This window comes from Melanotaenia boesemani, chromosome 10 (genome assembly GCF_017639745.1).
Source record: "Melanotaenia boesemani isolate fMelBoe1 chromosome 10, fMelBoe1.pri, whole genome shotgun sequence".
Lineage (NCBI taxonomy): Eukaryota > Metazoa > Chordata > Actinopteri > Atheriniformes > Melanotaeniidae > Melanotaenia > Melanotaenia boesemani.
Genome location: NC_055691.1, coordinates 12,418,829 through 12,434,857, shown reverse-complemented (window position 1 = coordinate 12,434,857; position 16,029 = coordinate 12,418,829). Strand labels below are relative to the sequence as shown.

General features: G+C 42.9%; 1 protein-coding gene across 1 annotated transcript in view; it reads left to right on the top strand.

The window, feature by feature from the left end:
• Positions 1 to 16,029, top strand: part of hsf4 (heat shock transcription factor 4) — a 49,514-nt gene that overhangs the window by 812 nt on the left and 32,673 nt on the right. The window contains exons 2-4 of the mRNA XM_041996105.1: positions 4,530 to 4,638; positions 4,710 to 4,837; positions 10,934 to 11,058. Of these exons, the coding sequence (XP_041852039.1) occupies positions 4,530 to 4,638; positions 4,710 to 4,837; positions 10,934 to 11,058 (362 nt within the window). The remainder of the gene's footprint in view (positions 1 to 4,529; positions 4,639 to 4,709; positions 4,838 to 10,933; positions 11,059 to 16,029) is intronic.

Genomic DNA, 16,029 nt, shown 5'->3' with positions numbered 1-16,029 from the left:
ATAGTAACCAGATCCTTTACCAGACTGATAGCTTTAGCCGAGACTTTCCCATCAACAGGGATGCAATGCTGCCGTGCTATACTTAACTGTTGTTGGGTAGAAACCCTTTATTTCTATATTTCATTATTCTTCATGAATTGATGCCCTACTTCATCATACAAAAATGTCACACAAGAGAATACCAGATCTATAAGTTGAACATATAGCAACACATTGTGAGCTTGTTGTTTGGTTATTTTCATCAATAATTACAAATTAAAAGGAATGGTTTTAGACTTAGAAGGTTTCCCAACCAACAGCAAATACTTCCTGGTCTACTTACGGTGATGCATCGTACAGATAAAGTAACTGTGGAATCAATTACTCCAAAAAAGCAAAGAGCAAAAACATTCTTACTTTGGTAACTGTGGCTTTATTTATGAGAATTTTCTGAAGTGCAATACTCCACCCTGAACATACACATGCCCAAAATATGAGCAAAGGCTGAGGAACACATTCTCAACTTGACCTGGTCTGCCAGTGAAATTATGATGAATTATAGCTAAAAATATGTCCATACATCGTTCATCACTTCTACCAAACCCCTTTGTCCACACTGATGATTCATCTATGAATGAATAAACTGCTTGTCTGTGTGTGTGCTGCACGTGTGGTGGTGGGCGTGGCCAAGGTGCAGCAGCATCGCTGACTGACAGATTGTGCTCACAACAGGCAGAATTGTTCATTTTTAATATCGGACAATCAGCCCTCAAACATTTTGTTTCTTCTCGTCTCGTCAGCGTTTTCGTCATCAGAGAGCCATTTTTAGCTCGTCACCGTCTCGTTATCGTCAAGGAAAAAAAAAGTTTGTCAATGAACTGAATTCATCATCATCATCGTTGAAAAAAAAAAACACTGGACTCCACACACACCCCCCTCCATCCTCTCACCATGTTACGACTCCACACACACACACACACACACACACACTTCTCCATCCTCTCACCATGGCAGCCTCTCATGATGGAGGTCAATACTCCGCCATCCCAAGCTGTAAGAAAGTGCAGATGGCATGGGGACCAGAGGAAGGTTAAGTCGATGGGCCACTTCGGGATCAGTTAAGTTCTGTTCCGCTCCAGAATCCACGAGCGCCTGGAGGGAATGTGAAGTTCCTTCATACAAAATAGTTACCGGAAGACTAAAGTGAGGAGGACATTGAGGTCTGCCCACCAGTAATCCTGTTTCTTCTGTCTTCAGGCTGAAAAGGACAGTTGGAAATAAAGTGACCTGGAGAACCACAATATATACATAATTTGTTTTAAATTCGGCGTTGACATTCCTCAGGAGATAGCCTAGTCCGCCCCACCTGCACTGGTTCCAGTTGATCCTCCGGAGATGGTGAAGCTTTCAGTTGAGTTGGGTGTAGCATTAAGTCTCTCAATGCCTTTCTTAGATGGTTGAAATGGTCGGGAGCTTCTTTCCCTCTAGCGCTCAGCTAGTCTGTTGACAATCTGAATGACTGTAGTGACTAAATCTTTCAGTTGATCATGAAGAGAATTAAGCAGCACTCGCGGAAGCATGTTTGCAGGCCACCCTGTCTCTGCAGCCAGAATACGGAACGTGATATTAGAATTCAGTCACAGGCTGATTGCTCTGTTTCAGGTTTAATAATGTCTTGACTGCATCTGCCCCCTTTAACAGGTGGTCAGATGTTCTGCGGAAGTCATCCAAACAGGTGGTGAATGACAGTGAATCAATGGACGAGAATGGAAATAGGCTAAAGCCCAATCGAGTGCCCTACCACTAAGAGTGCAGTTACATGTGATGCTTTCGAAGTATCAGAGGTGAAAGATGGTGGTGGCCAAGATCCAGCTAGGGAGCGCTGGAGAAGAAACTCGCTACACTTGCTTACTTCACCTGAAGACTGATTGGGAGTAGGAAAAGCAACATCTTGGAAAACCGGTTCTGGTATGGAGCTCTGGGTTGGTTGAGAGGGCGGAGATGGAGCGAAGGGTGGTCCAGGGGTGGTGTAGGAAACAAGACAATCGTTTGTGAATTTCCTGCATTTGTTCAGAAACTTGTAGCTTCCCCAAGAAGCGCAGAACTTTTTCATGTTCTCCAAGCACGTCTCCCCAAGTCCGGCCAGGTGAGGATTCATCCGGAAGTCAGCAGGGCAAGCAGGCAGGTAGTGGAGGTAGCTGGTGAAAGAAGTCTGAATGCTGACGCTGAATCAGTGATCTTAGCCACAGAATCCTGGACTGACATGGTTGACCTAGAAACACAGGAGGAGCATGGTTAGATAAAGATTTCTATGAAGCTCAAGGAAAGCACTGAAAAGAGCCTGATTGCCTAGAAAGAGTGAGACAATCTGGCAGAGACTGGAGCTCCTGCAGGTCTTTAAGAAGCCAGCCGGAAATGACAGCCGATGAGCTGCAGGTGCGTTCGTCGGAGCACTCCAGATTCCGCCATGGACTTCCTGGATACCTGCTCAGCCTAGCCTAGAACTCAGAGCAAAGCCAAACACAACGGCCAGGAGTATTCATGATAAGAAAGGGTTCTGGGGGTTCGGGTTTTGGTCCTTGTACCAGTGTTTCAGTGTAAACGACTGGGAAAAACTGTAAATACTTAATAAATATAAATAAAGAATGTGAAGATAATCCATCTATCCATTTTCTGTACTGCTTAGTCCAGTTCAGGGCCACGGTACACCTGGACAAGTCGCCAGTCCATTGCAGGTGAAGATAATTACATAAATAATAGTAAATTAAATATTTATTTGACTTAAATCTTACTAAAATAAACAAGTTAATTAGATTATATATTTATATTATATTTATTTTCTCTACGAATGTGAGACAGGCAGCAAACAGACGTTTATTGTTGTCTCTGATTGGTTGTTTTCATGTCAGTCAGCTTTAATTAGTCAGTAAGATCTCTGCAGCTGTTCATGAACTTAGAAATAAATTATTCCACAGACTTGAACACTGAGTCTGGGAGACGCAGTATTTCCTAGTAAAGCTAAATAAAGCACTAACGTGAGATAAAACATCCTCGGGATGAAGGATAAAACATGAACCTGTTTTCTTTAGATTTTGGTCAATTCAGACCCCTAAAAATAAGTAAGTCAGTAAGTAAGTGAGTCAGTCAGTCAGTCAGTCTAAACATGTCTTTCAGTGATTTAAAGTCATCTTTAGAAAGCATAAAATACTAAATTATATCATTTAGAAACAACAAACCCACAGAATAAATAGATTTTATCCAGATTTTTCTCTCATTGGTTATTTTTAGGATAAATGTTTATGTTTATTTGTGAAAATATTTCAGAAATGAGTCAGTGTTACATGAAAGAAGCCCAATCCAGCAGGTTTTCATGTCTCTGCTAATGAGTGGCAGTACTAAACTTCGTAGGCTGAGTAATTTAATGCGAGTCCGGTGAGTGAGAACAGAAGGATGAGACGCATACAGCTGGTCAGCAGTTTCCTCCCACGCGCTTCTTTTATCACGGCTTGTCAGTGTTTTGCTAAATTCCCTGTTACGGCGTCCTTTCTTTGTCTGACTATCTCTACAGTAGGAGCTTCTCCTCCTCTTTTCAGTTCGGTTTTGTTTTTGATTCCATGCTGGTTTCAGCAATGTAGACTGGGACTGCGGTAGGAACAGAGCAGTAGGTTAACTGTACCAGTTTCAAGTTAGTCGCCTGATTCATGAATTGGAAAGGAAAGGCACATTTACTAGTGGCAACGACGAAGTGCAAGCACAAGCAGCAACAAAGAAAGATGTAAAACCCAATCAGAAAAAGTTACATACAAATAATTTATTTTTAAAAAAGGAGCTAAATTGGGAAACAGTTATTTTTAATTCACTGCCAATGTACATATTTTGTTTAATTTAGTTGTTTATTGTTAAAATATATACTCCTATTGTCCATTTAACGATTCACTGAGATGTCTCTCTAAGATATTTCCATATTCTTAGACAAATGGTTCATTCAGCATTTGTTGGTTGGGAGTGACTTCATCTGTTCTGTTCTGTACCGTTTACGGCACCTCGTACTGTCATAACTCGCTCTGAGACTGAGGCCCGACGTTGAGAGGCTTGATAAATAACTTTTTAGTGAGGAATGTTTTTACTCCTATGTAGACTCCTAACAGGGTGTTAGGACTAATTCTAAGTTTGATAAATAAGGCCCCAGAAGTGTTCAGTGGAAATTTTGCGAGACTTAGGCATCAGGGGGTTTATGTCGGTGAAGTAGAGCTCTGTAAAGATCTCTGTAAAAATTACAATCAGTTATATAAAAACAAAATAACCTAAGGGAAAGAAAGAGGCTTGAATAAAAATAAAATTAAGATAATAATAAAAGAAATACAATTATATATTAGGACAGAAATTTTCTTTAGCTGAAGGAAAACAGGAAAACTTTTCCTGGGAACTGACAGAGTTCCATGAAGTAATTTTCTCTGCAGGGAAAGGGAAACTTTCAAGATCAGGTCTGGGATAGATTGTTTAGGATTTTTGTTTTCCCATCTAATAAGCAGCTTGGTTCTCTTCTTCAGACTGGAACCAGTTTCCACGTCTTCGACCAGGGACGCTTCGCCAAGGAAGTTCTGCCAAAGTACTTTAAACACAACAACATGGCCAGCTTCGTCCGGCAGCTCAACATGTGTGAGTACACACTCTTCTTCTTCTGCTCCAGCCTCTGCTCCTCTTCAAGGATTCACCTCTGGCTCTTACAGATGGTTTCCGGAAGGTGGTGAACATCGAGCAGAGCGGCCTGGTGAAGCCCGAGAGAGATGACACGGAGTTCCAACATCTGTATTTCCTGCAGGGCCACGAACACATGCTAGAGCACATCAAGAGGAAGGTGAGGATGCAGAAAACATGGCAAGAGTTTTAAATCATGTGGATTTAGTTCATCAGACTCCATGTTCTGGAAGTCTCTAACTGTTCTCCTTCAGAGATGAATCTGATTTCTGTCAGAAATAAGAAAATTCAGCTCACTGAAAACCCGGAACAAAATCTGGTGTTTGCTTTTCTGTATAACCTTTAACAAGGATGGAGTTTTCTTTCTGTTTGTTTCAGTGTCTGGGTATCTATTTCCGTCATTGAGAAAATCGGTGTAAGCTGGCTTACTATTGCCATATTTTTCATGTATTTTATTTTTATTTTAAATTTTAGCTGAAACATTTTTTATAAAGAAGAGTTACAAATATGATTGTTGTATGAACAAATACATATCCAGATTATATTTCCTATAATCATAATAATCATATAATACTGATTACGCTGATGCAGTCTAGTGACTATTTATTATTATTATTATTATTATTATTATTATATATTTCAAAGAAGCGACTAGTAAGAAATCTAGAGACTTTTTCTGGTGTGGTTGGAGACTTTTGGATGTGAAAGGATGTTTACTTCTTCTTAATGACAAGCCGGTGCTGCTGCAGGCCCTTCCCCCATCCAAAAGTGTTCACTAGAGCTTCAGTTTTCACGGATCATCAGTCCCAGCTCCCAGCAAAAGCCACTGCTCCCAGTATCAGCCCCAGCTTCCAGTATCAGTTCCAGCATCAGTCCCAGCTCCCAGCATCAGTCCCAGTTCCCAGCATCAATCCCAGCATTAGTTCCAGCTTTCGGCATCAGTCCCAGCTTCCAGTTCCAGACCACGAGACATTCACCTCTGCTCCAGAACCAGACTGGAAGCTGCTGCTGGCTGATCCCATCCTGGCTTACTGTCACATATTAATGCCTCTTAATGAAGAGTGTGGAGGAAAACATGTAGAAAGGTAAAGTTCTGTAACATGTTGTAGACCAGATGTCACTAACAAGTGGACCACGTTCTGGATCCGGACCCAGAACCTGGCCCATATGGACCTGGACCTAAAATATAAAATCTGACGGGGTGCTTTTATTTTAACTGGCTCAGCTTTTGTTGTCTTCATGGAAGGGATCAGGAAACATGCAGACCAGTTGCGTTTGAGTTAAGCCGGCCCATGTGATGCACTCAGCCAATTCTATTCTATTCTATTCTACAGTCATTTAGCAGACACTTTTATCCAAAGCGACTTACATTTGAGAGTAAGAACAACACAAGCAAAAATTCAAACAAGATAGGACATCATAATTAAGTTGTAGTCAGACTGCTGTGAGTCCAGTTGGACCCAGGTGCTGTCATGTAGTGCTAGAGGCAGTGAACATAATTTTTTTTTTTTTTTTTTTTTTTTTTAGTTTTTTTGTAGTTTTTCTAAGTCATTTTGTTTAAATACCACCTCACAATTTCATCAAACAATATCAACTTGGGCATAAGTGCACACAGCTTATTCAGTACTTGGTTGAGCCAAATAGCTGCACAAATCTCTCTAACTCATTCTGTTGAGTAGAAGAGTTAAGCTAAGTGCAGAAATGCTCCTTAAACAACTGAGTCTTTAGCTTGATTTTAAAAGTGGATAAGGACTCTACGGATCGGAAGGAGTTAGGTAGATCGTTCCACCACTGGGGGACAACAGAGGAGAAGAGTCTAGCTACTGATTTTGCACCACATTGTGGTGGGAGCACTAGGCATTTTTTGCTGGCAGAGCGTAACTGTGGAGAGGAAGTGTAGCTCTGGATTAAGGAGCGGAGGTAGACAGGAGCCGTTTGGGTAATTGTTTTGGAAGCCAAAAGTGACATGAGCTCTTTTGAGCTGGTTAAAGACCAGACGTGCTGCTGCATTCTGGATCTTCTGCAGAGGTTTAACTGAGCATGCAGGCAGGCCTGCCAGTAGAACGGGCGGGCCAGTCTATAGCGGCAATGCCTTCGTCTTGCAGGAACTGCTAACACACTCCAGCCACATGAGGTCTAGCATTGTCTTGCATTAGGAGGAGCCAGCAGAGGAACCACCAGCATACAAGGGGTAAGGATCTCATCTCGGTACCTAATGGCAGTCAGGCTGCCTCTGGCGAACACATGGAGGGCTGTGTGGCCAGTCTTGGTGTTCTCTGGCAAATGCCAAACGTCCTGCACGGTGTTGGGCTGTAAGCACAACCCCCACCTGTAGATGTCGGGCCCTCATACCAACCTCATGGAGTCTGTTTCTGAGCGTTTGTGCAGACACATGCACATTTGTGGCCTGCCGGAGGTCATTTTGCAGGGCTCTGGCAGTGCTCCTCCTGTTCCTCCTCGCACAAAGGCGGAGGTAGCGGTCCTGCTGCTGGGTTGTTGCCCTCCTACAGCCTCCTCCGCATTTCCTGATGTACTGGCCTGATTCCTGGTAGCGCTTCCATGCTCTGGACACTACGCTGACAAACAGAGCAAGTCTTCTTGCCACAGCTCGCGTTGATGTACCATTCTGGATGAGCTGCACTACTTGAGTCACTTGTGTGGGTTGTAGACTCTGTCTCATGCTACCACTAGATTGAAAGTACTGCCAGCATTCAAAAATGACCAAAACATCAGCCAGAAAGCATAGGACTTGAGAAGTGGTCTGTGGTCACCACCTGCAGAACCACTCCTTTGTTGGGGGTGTATTGCTAATTGCCTATAATTTCCACCTGTTGTCAATTCCATTTGCACAACAGCATGTGAAATTGATTGTCAGTTAGTGTTGCTTCCTAAGTGGACAGTTTGATTTCAAAGAAGTGTGATTGACTTGGAGTTACATTGTGTTGTTTAAGTGTTAACTTTATTTCTTCGAGCAGTGTATATTATATTATATTTAGTGCTGGGCAACGATTAAAATTTTTAATCGCGATTAATCGCATGACATGATGCGATTAATCGCATCGTTACGCGCAAAATGTCTCTTTCCTTTAAAAAAAGGCCTACAGCTATAAAAAGAAAATGCAGTAAGTTTTGGTTTCCAAACACGACATCAGGGGTCTCCAACCTGCAACTTCCACAATGCCTCTAAATACGTGGCTAAAATATTTTCTTTAAATCTATCTTTCTTGTCATTAGGTTGGAAACCATGGACTTTTTTCCCTTTCTTTTACATCATTTTACACAAATATCTATATTCCTTAGCAGAAAGTCTGTCTATCCTCTTTTTTTTGTTATAAAGGTTTTATGTTTTTCTTTATTTTAAAACCTTAAAAATGAAAATAAAAATGTGGTTCTTCAAAAATAACAAACATCCTATGGTGGCCCTTCATTAAAAATATATATTAACTTGCCTTTTTGAAAAGTCTCGTAACATTTGCGTCTCTAAAGTAGTTTTATTTAGCTGGCTGAGGGAAAAATGGATCTTTGGGTTGGAAAAGCTGCAGACCCCTGCACTAAACACAAAAACAGGTTTAGCAGCAGTTTTCTCTTTAAACAGCAACAGTTAAATATTTCTTCATATATATTTATAAAATCACATATTTTTGAGAAAGAAGGATGAAATGTTCAGGTTTTACTAACTAAAAGGTAAAATGTCAGTAGGATGAATTTAAAGCTGTGAAGCTGCTTCGTTCTAAACACAGGAACAATACAAGGAACAATATGTGATGAATATCAGCATCAGGTGAACAGACAGAAAGCAGGATGAGAATCTCACAGCTTTTAGATGGTGACGAGAGGGAGGTTTCTGGCCTATAATTTCTCTAAACTTTCATTTTCAGCCTCCGCTACCGGGAGTTAAGGGGTTAACATCTCATTCCGGGTGTAGCGTCAGGTCTGTAGATGTAACTCTAAACGTGTGGTATCCACAGAAAGTCCAGAATCTCAGCTACCAGCTCAGTAAAACCATTTCTATCACCAACAAACACAGTTAAGACAACAAATTATTTAAAGAGCAGCTACACAAAGTCCGAAAAATATGTAAACACAAATTATGTCTCCCCGTGTCCACCTTGATGGCATGAACACGAACAAACGGCTCCTCTACTGAAAGCTCACATCTCACAGATTCCACAGCTGGAAGTTTCATCTCGCTATGACCAAGATTCACCGAACCAGAGGTAGAAGAAGACCCGATTTATGCTGCACGTTTGTAAAAGTCAGAAAAGCATGTCTTACCTTTGCTGTCTTGCATAAATTAAAACTGCATTTATTTAAAAAAATAATAATAAAAAAGTTTCCCGTCCAAAAATTATGATGTTTTGTCGATCTGCATGTCCTTTGACAAAGAGAAAGGTCGGTTCTTTTTTTCTTCTTCCTGTTCCAGGCAGAAAACATCTCTTTATTTTAATAAACCCGCTCTCTCCCGATCACGTCAGACGCACTGCTGCAGCAGGGACGGGAGACGTGAACGCCATGTTTCTGTCATCAAAGCCGGCGGCCAGCAAAAAAAAAAATAAAATAAAAAATAACGCGCGATTAAAAAATTTAACGCCGTTAATTAAGCATTGCGTTAACGTGCGATTAACGCATTAATGTGCCCAGCACTAATTATATTATATTATATTATATTATATTATATTATATTATATTATATTATTTCACAGGGTTACCCCGCTGCTGAAGAAACCCACACTCAACCCAGCCCAGGTTGGAAATTACCTGCTGGTCTCACTGCTTCCATTCATGTCTAAACTACTAGAACGTGCCGTCTTCAGTCAGGTCTCGCAGTTCCTCCAACACAACAACCTGTTAGATCCATATCAATCTAGCCATAGGCAGGGCCACTCAACTGAAACTGCTCTCCTGTCAGTTACTGATTCCCAAAGGCTTGCCAGATCCGCTGGTCAATCCTCAGTTCTAATACTGCTGGACCTGTCAGCTGCCTTTGACACGGTCAACCATCATATACTGTTCTCCACACTCTTGGAGCTTAGCATCTCAGGATCTGTCCTCTCGTGGTTTATGTCCTACCTCACAGGAACATCCTTCAAAGTATCTTGGCGAGGGGGAGTGTCCAGATCATATGGGCTGACAACAGGGGTGCCTCCCTCTTCTCTTGGCCCTCTTCTCTTTTCACTATACACCTCCTCACTTGGTGCAGTCATTAGCTGTCATGGCTTCTCTTACCACTGCTATGCAGATGACACTCAGCTTTTCCTTTCTTTCCCACCTGACGACACAATCGTCTCAATTCAAATATCAGCATGCTTTGCTGATATCTCCACATGGATGAAGGATCGCCACCTTCAGCTAAATCTGTCCAAGACCGAGCTTATTGTGTCCAGCCAATCCTTCCTTACCGCCACAGATAAGCGTGCAGCTTGACTCTTATCACGCTTGTGCCTAAGTCTTCTGCCAGGAATCTTGGTGTGATGGTGGACAACCAGCTGACTTTTAAGGACCATGCCGCCTCGGTTGCACAATCTTGCCGATTCGCTCTCTGCAACATCAGGAGGATCAGATCCTACCTAACTGAACACACGGCACAGCTCCTGGTCCAGGCTTTGGTCATTTCACGCATTGACTACTGCAACTCCTTACTGGCAGACCTGCCTGCATGCTCAGTTAAACCTCTGCAGATGATCCAGAATGCAGCAGCATGTCTGGTCTTGAACCATCCTGTGCCATGACTGTAGAATAGAATAGAATAGAATAGAATAGAATAATGTGAAATATTTGTGCCTAAATCAAAGCAAATGAATGAGATTAATCTAAAATACTAAAATACAGTCAGGACCTTCCAAACTGAATAGATCCAACTTCTATAAATCGGTGCTGACTTATTCTGAGCTTCAAGACAAAACCAGAGATTCTTCAGATCTTCAACACTGACCTAAGATCAGTCAATTATTGTTCAATCCTCCATCCATGTCATTCATGTCAGAATTGTATTAACAAAAACATTTCATTTACTTTATTTTCCCCAATAACTTCATTAATAACATCCTAACACATGCCAACATTGCTGACACTGCTATCACATGTTAACCCTGCTAACAAATGCTAACCCTGTGTCCAAATATCCATCCTGGTGGGTTTCAGTGGGACTTTTCTTTCAGTTTACGGGTGGTTGGGACAGTTGAGAAAGAGAAAGTAACAACCCATTGTAGCTGTGTACAGGCATGGAGTTTTCTGAAACAGATCAAACTGTGTGCAGGTGTCCATAGTGAAGAGTGAGGAGACCAAAGTTCGTCAGGAGGACCTCAGCAAGCTGCTATATGAAGTTCAGCTCCTCAGGACACAGCAGGACAACATGGAGTGTCAGATGCAGGACATGAAGCAGTAAGTACAGCAGCTCTGTGTGGTGGGGGGCGGGGTTCCTGGAGCTCTGCCTCGTAGCAAGTTACGATGGCCACATTTACACGAGAGTTTTAATTCCTCTTTAATTCAGAATAAAAATTCAATCCTGTTTAAAATGGCCTTGTAAACACCTAATTCCAAATGAAAATGGCCATTCTGAATTAAACTTCAATTCAGTTCAGTACAATTAAAAGTAAGTAGCTGGATCATTCCGATTTTTAATCGTAATTCCTGTATTGTGTATACATTTGTTCAGCTTTAAATGAACTCCGGTCGTTCTGAGCATGCTCATTCCCTTGTCCTGTTGCCATGATGATACAGTACTTTGCCTCCCTTCTCCTCCTCAGCTGACCACAGTGAAGCAGGATGCTGGAGTCCAGCTGCTGCTTCCCAACTAGAATCATCATCAGAGTGAAAATGGTTCTGGTTATGTGGTCTTCCATATTGTAGAAAAAACAAAAAGAAGCAGGAACTGGAGTTTGCTTTCTTCCGGTAGACATTAATAGGTCACGTCCACCCTGTCCAATCAGAACCCTTCCCAGCCCCCAGATCTAAAGCGGAATTGAATAAAGGCGATTAAACGTGTTTTCCATGTAAACCTCAATTCAAAATCACTATTTACATGTAAACATGAAGAATACTTTAATTCATAATTATTTAATTCTAAATAATAAATTCAAAATGACTCAATTCAGATTAATAAATTCAGATTTAAAAAACATCCTGGAACTGTGGCCATTGAAATTAAATTATTCCTAGAAAACCTAGAGCAGGTAGTTTCCAGGACTCCTGGTTTATTTCTGGGTGTCAGCTGAGACAAGGCAGAGCGCTCCAAGGCAACGAAGTCTGGCAGTCAGGCAGTATGGGCTCAATTAATTACCTTCAAGCGCAAAGAAGTGGCCACATACAGACGATTAGAAGGTCCTGAATCAGGATCTGGCTCTGTTCTTTGGGCCTGCTTTAATTGTTTCTCCCAACTAACTCCTGCCACAACACAAGACGTTAGTAAGATGGTTTCAGGATGTGTAGTTGTTTCTGCTGAATACTGTTGGGAAAGGGTGTCTCGTTTGATATCACTTAAGCCTAAACAATATGTGAAGTTGAAACTAAACCGCCCAAAGAACAAGGACCATCTAGCCTGTCTGGAATTCAAACGCTTGGTACTCTGCAGGTATGACAGGTTCTTATGATCTGTCCAGACTATGAAGGGTTGCTCGGCTCCCTTTAGCCAGTGTCTCCACTCTTCCAAAGCTAGCTTTACTGCTAGTTCACGGTTTCCCACATCGTAATTCCTCTCAGCAGAAGTCAAATAACGAGAAAAGAATGGACAAGGGTGCAATTTACCTTCCGGCCCATAGCACTGAGACAGAACAGCTCCCACTCCTGAGTCACAAACATCCACCTCCACCACAAACAGCTTCAGTGGGTCCTGTTGCACTAAAACTGGTGTGAGGTTGAACAATTCCTTGATTTTCCGAAAAGCCTTGTCAGCTTCTGTGATCCACTCATATGCCCTGGAAATAGGGGTCAGACTTGTCAAAGGAGAAGCAACTTGACTGTACTTATTAATAAATCTGATAAAAATTGGCAAACCCCAAAAATCTTTGCAGCTCCTTGCATGTAGAGGGAAGGTTTTTTTCTTTCCGGCTTCCGCTGACAGACGCTGTACAAGACACTGTACAAGACGCTCTGCCCGACTTTCCTTAATTTTTATTAAGTTTTATTGGCTTTTAGCAGTTTTAAGTCTGTTTTAAGCCTTTTAAAAACCTGAACTGTACAGTCACACTATTTTAAATTGTAGCTTTTAATATTCCGGTTTTATAAAGAACAGTTTTAACCAGAAATCAGAGAAGGCTTGAGTGCGTGCAGCTCCTGCCTGATCCGCCTGCAATTGGGTCCTCACCTCCACCAACACACAACAGGGCAGCTTCCTGGTTACCGGTGAGTCATGGCTCCACTTACCTCGACATCCAGTTGTGAAAGCTGCATCAACATGAGCCAGAAGGTGATCAAGCTGGAACAGAGAATTTCCACTCTTTACCAAATCCAGGAGGCTGAACACAAACTGGATACAATCCTCCTCGGCCAAACTAAAGCCGCTGCTGCTAGTGCTCAGCTAGCCGACACAGCGCCCTATCCAGGTTATGTGTCCCGGGCTCCCGCCAATAGTTCATCCAGGCACACAAACACAACGGATGCCTGCGTTGTTGGTGCTCCTGCCATTGGCGAGAACCTCTGGTTCCAACTCGGGGCTAGACCCAGAGTTCTGGTCAGCTCCACTCCACTCGCCGCAGGGAGCTGCACTTTACTCTGGCTCCACAGAGAAGCAGGCCCATGGAGCAGCCGCGGACCAGCTCTCACCTGCCGGGCAGCCGCCCCCGCGGTTCGGCTGTTTCATCGCCGTCCAGATCACACGCCTGCCGCCATGATGTGGACGTCATGGGTGGGCGAACCACCGACCCCCTCGACCCCCGGCGGATCCTCCTCACTCCACGCTCATTATCGGGGATTCCATCGTGAGGAACGTGCAGATGAGGGGGGGGCTCACCCTGTTGTTCCCGGGAGCCACTGTTATGGACATGGCCGACAGAATCCCGGGCATCCTGAGGTCCCAGCCGCAGGCCAACAGGATCATAATCCACGTCGGCACCAACGATATCCGTAAACAGCAGTCCGAGCTGTTAAAGCTGGATTTCCTCCATCTTTTCACATTGCTTGGACAATGTCAGGTAAATGTTTTTATCTCTGGCCCCACCCTCACTTGCAGCAGAGGGATAGGCTGCTTCAGCAGGCTGCTCAGCCTCAACACCTGGCTCTCCTCCGCCTGTAGTTCCCACAGCCTGGGTTTTATTAACAACTTTGATGCTTTCTGGGAGCGGAGACATCTTTTTGGGGCTGACGGGCTCCACCTCAACTCGCGAGGCTGCCGTCTTCTGTCTGCCAATTTGGCATTTGGTGTACAGCACTCCTGCACCCAGCCCACTCATTACACCAAACCCACTGCACCTGCTGACCTGTCCGTCATGGATTGATGCCCCCCTGGTCCCAGCTCCTACTTACTCAGTTCCACTTTTAACAGCAAAGCTCGCAATACTGGACTTGGACCTAACATTCCTCCACACAGTTCATCAATTCATGTCATCATCACATTCAGAGAGCAACCACACCACTACAAACCATATAATACCGTAAACATCAATAATCTCAGACCTCTCCCAAAATGTCAACCAGTACCTGCCTCTTTAGTTCAAATGTCACCAGTCACACTCAACATGGCACTTTTAAATATACGCTCTCTGTTAAATAAGTCTTTTATTTTCAATTACCTGATTTTAGACCACAAACTAGACTGTTTGTTTTTAACTGAAACATGGTTGGGTGTGGATTCACCTATTGTTCTCGCTGAGGCCTCCCCGCCATATTTTAACTATTCTTTTTCTATAAGAACTGGTAGGAAATGTGGTGGCACAGCATCTTTAACCAATAACACTCTCACCACCAAACAGATTTTATTTGATAATTTTACCACTTTTGAATATCACGCCATTTAGCAGCCCTCCAGTTTTATGTGTCACTGTTTATAGACCACCCCAAAATGTGCTGCTTTTATTAATGAGTTTTCAGAATTTTTATCAATCATCAATCAATTATATCACACAACATATAACATGATAATTTCAACCGGTGATTTTAACCTGCACATAAATAATCCTTTAGACCCTGTTTCAAAAGAATTTTTAAACATTCTTAACTATATGGATTTTACGCAACACGTCACGCAGCTGACTCACAACAGAGGACACACCCTGGACTTGGTCATTACCGATGGCCTTTCTGCCGGTGTGTCCTCTGTTGTTGACTTGGCTGTCTCTGACCACTACTGTGTGTTTTTTAACATCACCGGTTTTATTCAGCGGGAGACCTCGGTGCAAACTGTGAGGAAGCGCTATCTAACCTCTGAAGTGGCTGCAAATTTTATCAAGGTTTTAGATAATTTTGCTGAGGACTCTCCAAAGGGATTAATAAAGTATTTCTATTCTAAATGTCCTCCTGTGATTTTACCTGCACCCTGGGATTTTATTGTTGAACACTTTAACAGTAAACTAAAGACAAGCCTCGACTCTGTTGCTCCACTCGCTACAAAAAAGATTTACCCAAAACTTATATCTCCCTGGAGGAATGAGAGGTCAAAAAACTCAAAAGAAATTGCAGGGCGGCAGAAAGGAGATGGAGGAAAAATAAAATGACAATAAATTATCAGATATTTTGTGAGCAACTTAAAATTTACAAAAAAGCACTAAGGAACTCGATCACCTATGGAACCCTGACTTTAACAGCTCCCAGGGAACCCCAACAGACTCTCTCTGTGAGCAGTTTGCAGACCACTTCAGTGGTAAGATCAGTGCCATCAGATGTGGTATTTTATCCAACCAGAACGCTAACACATCTGAGTGTGTTGACTCAATCACACTTGTGCCTACGTCTTCTACCAGGAATCTTGGTGTCATGGTAGACAACCAGCTGACCTTTAAGGACCATGTTGCCTCGGTTTCCCGGTCTTGCCAATTTGCTCTCTACAACATCAAGAGGATCAGACCCTACCTGACTGAACACACAACCCAGCTCCTGGTCCAGGCTCTGGTCATTTCATGCATTGACTACTGCAACTCCTTATTGGCTGGCCTGCCTGCATGCTCAGTTAAACCTCTGCAGATGATCCAGAACACAGCAGCACATTTGGTCTTCAACCAGCCCAAAAGAGCTCATGTCACTCCGCTGCTAATTGCTCTTCACTGGCTTCCAGTTGCAGAACGCATCAAATTGAAAGCTCTGCTTCTTGCTTACAGAACAATAACCCAAACGGCTCCGGTCTACCTTCACTCCTTAATCCAGAGCTACACTCCCTCTCGACAGTTACGCTCTGCCAGCGAAAGACGCCTAGTGCTCCAACCA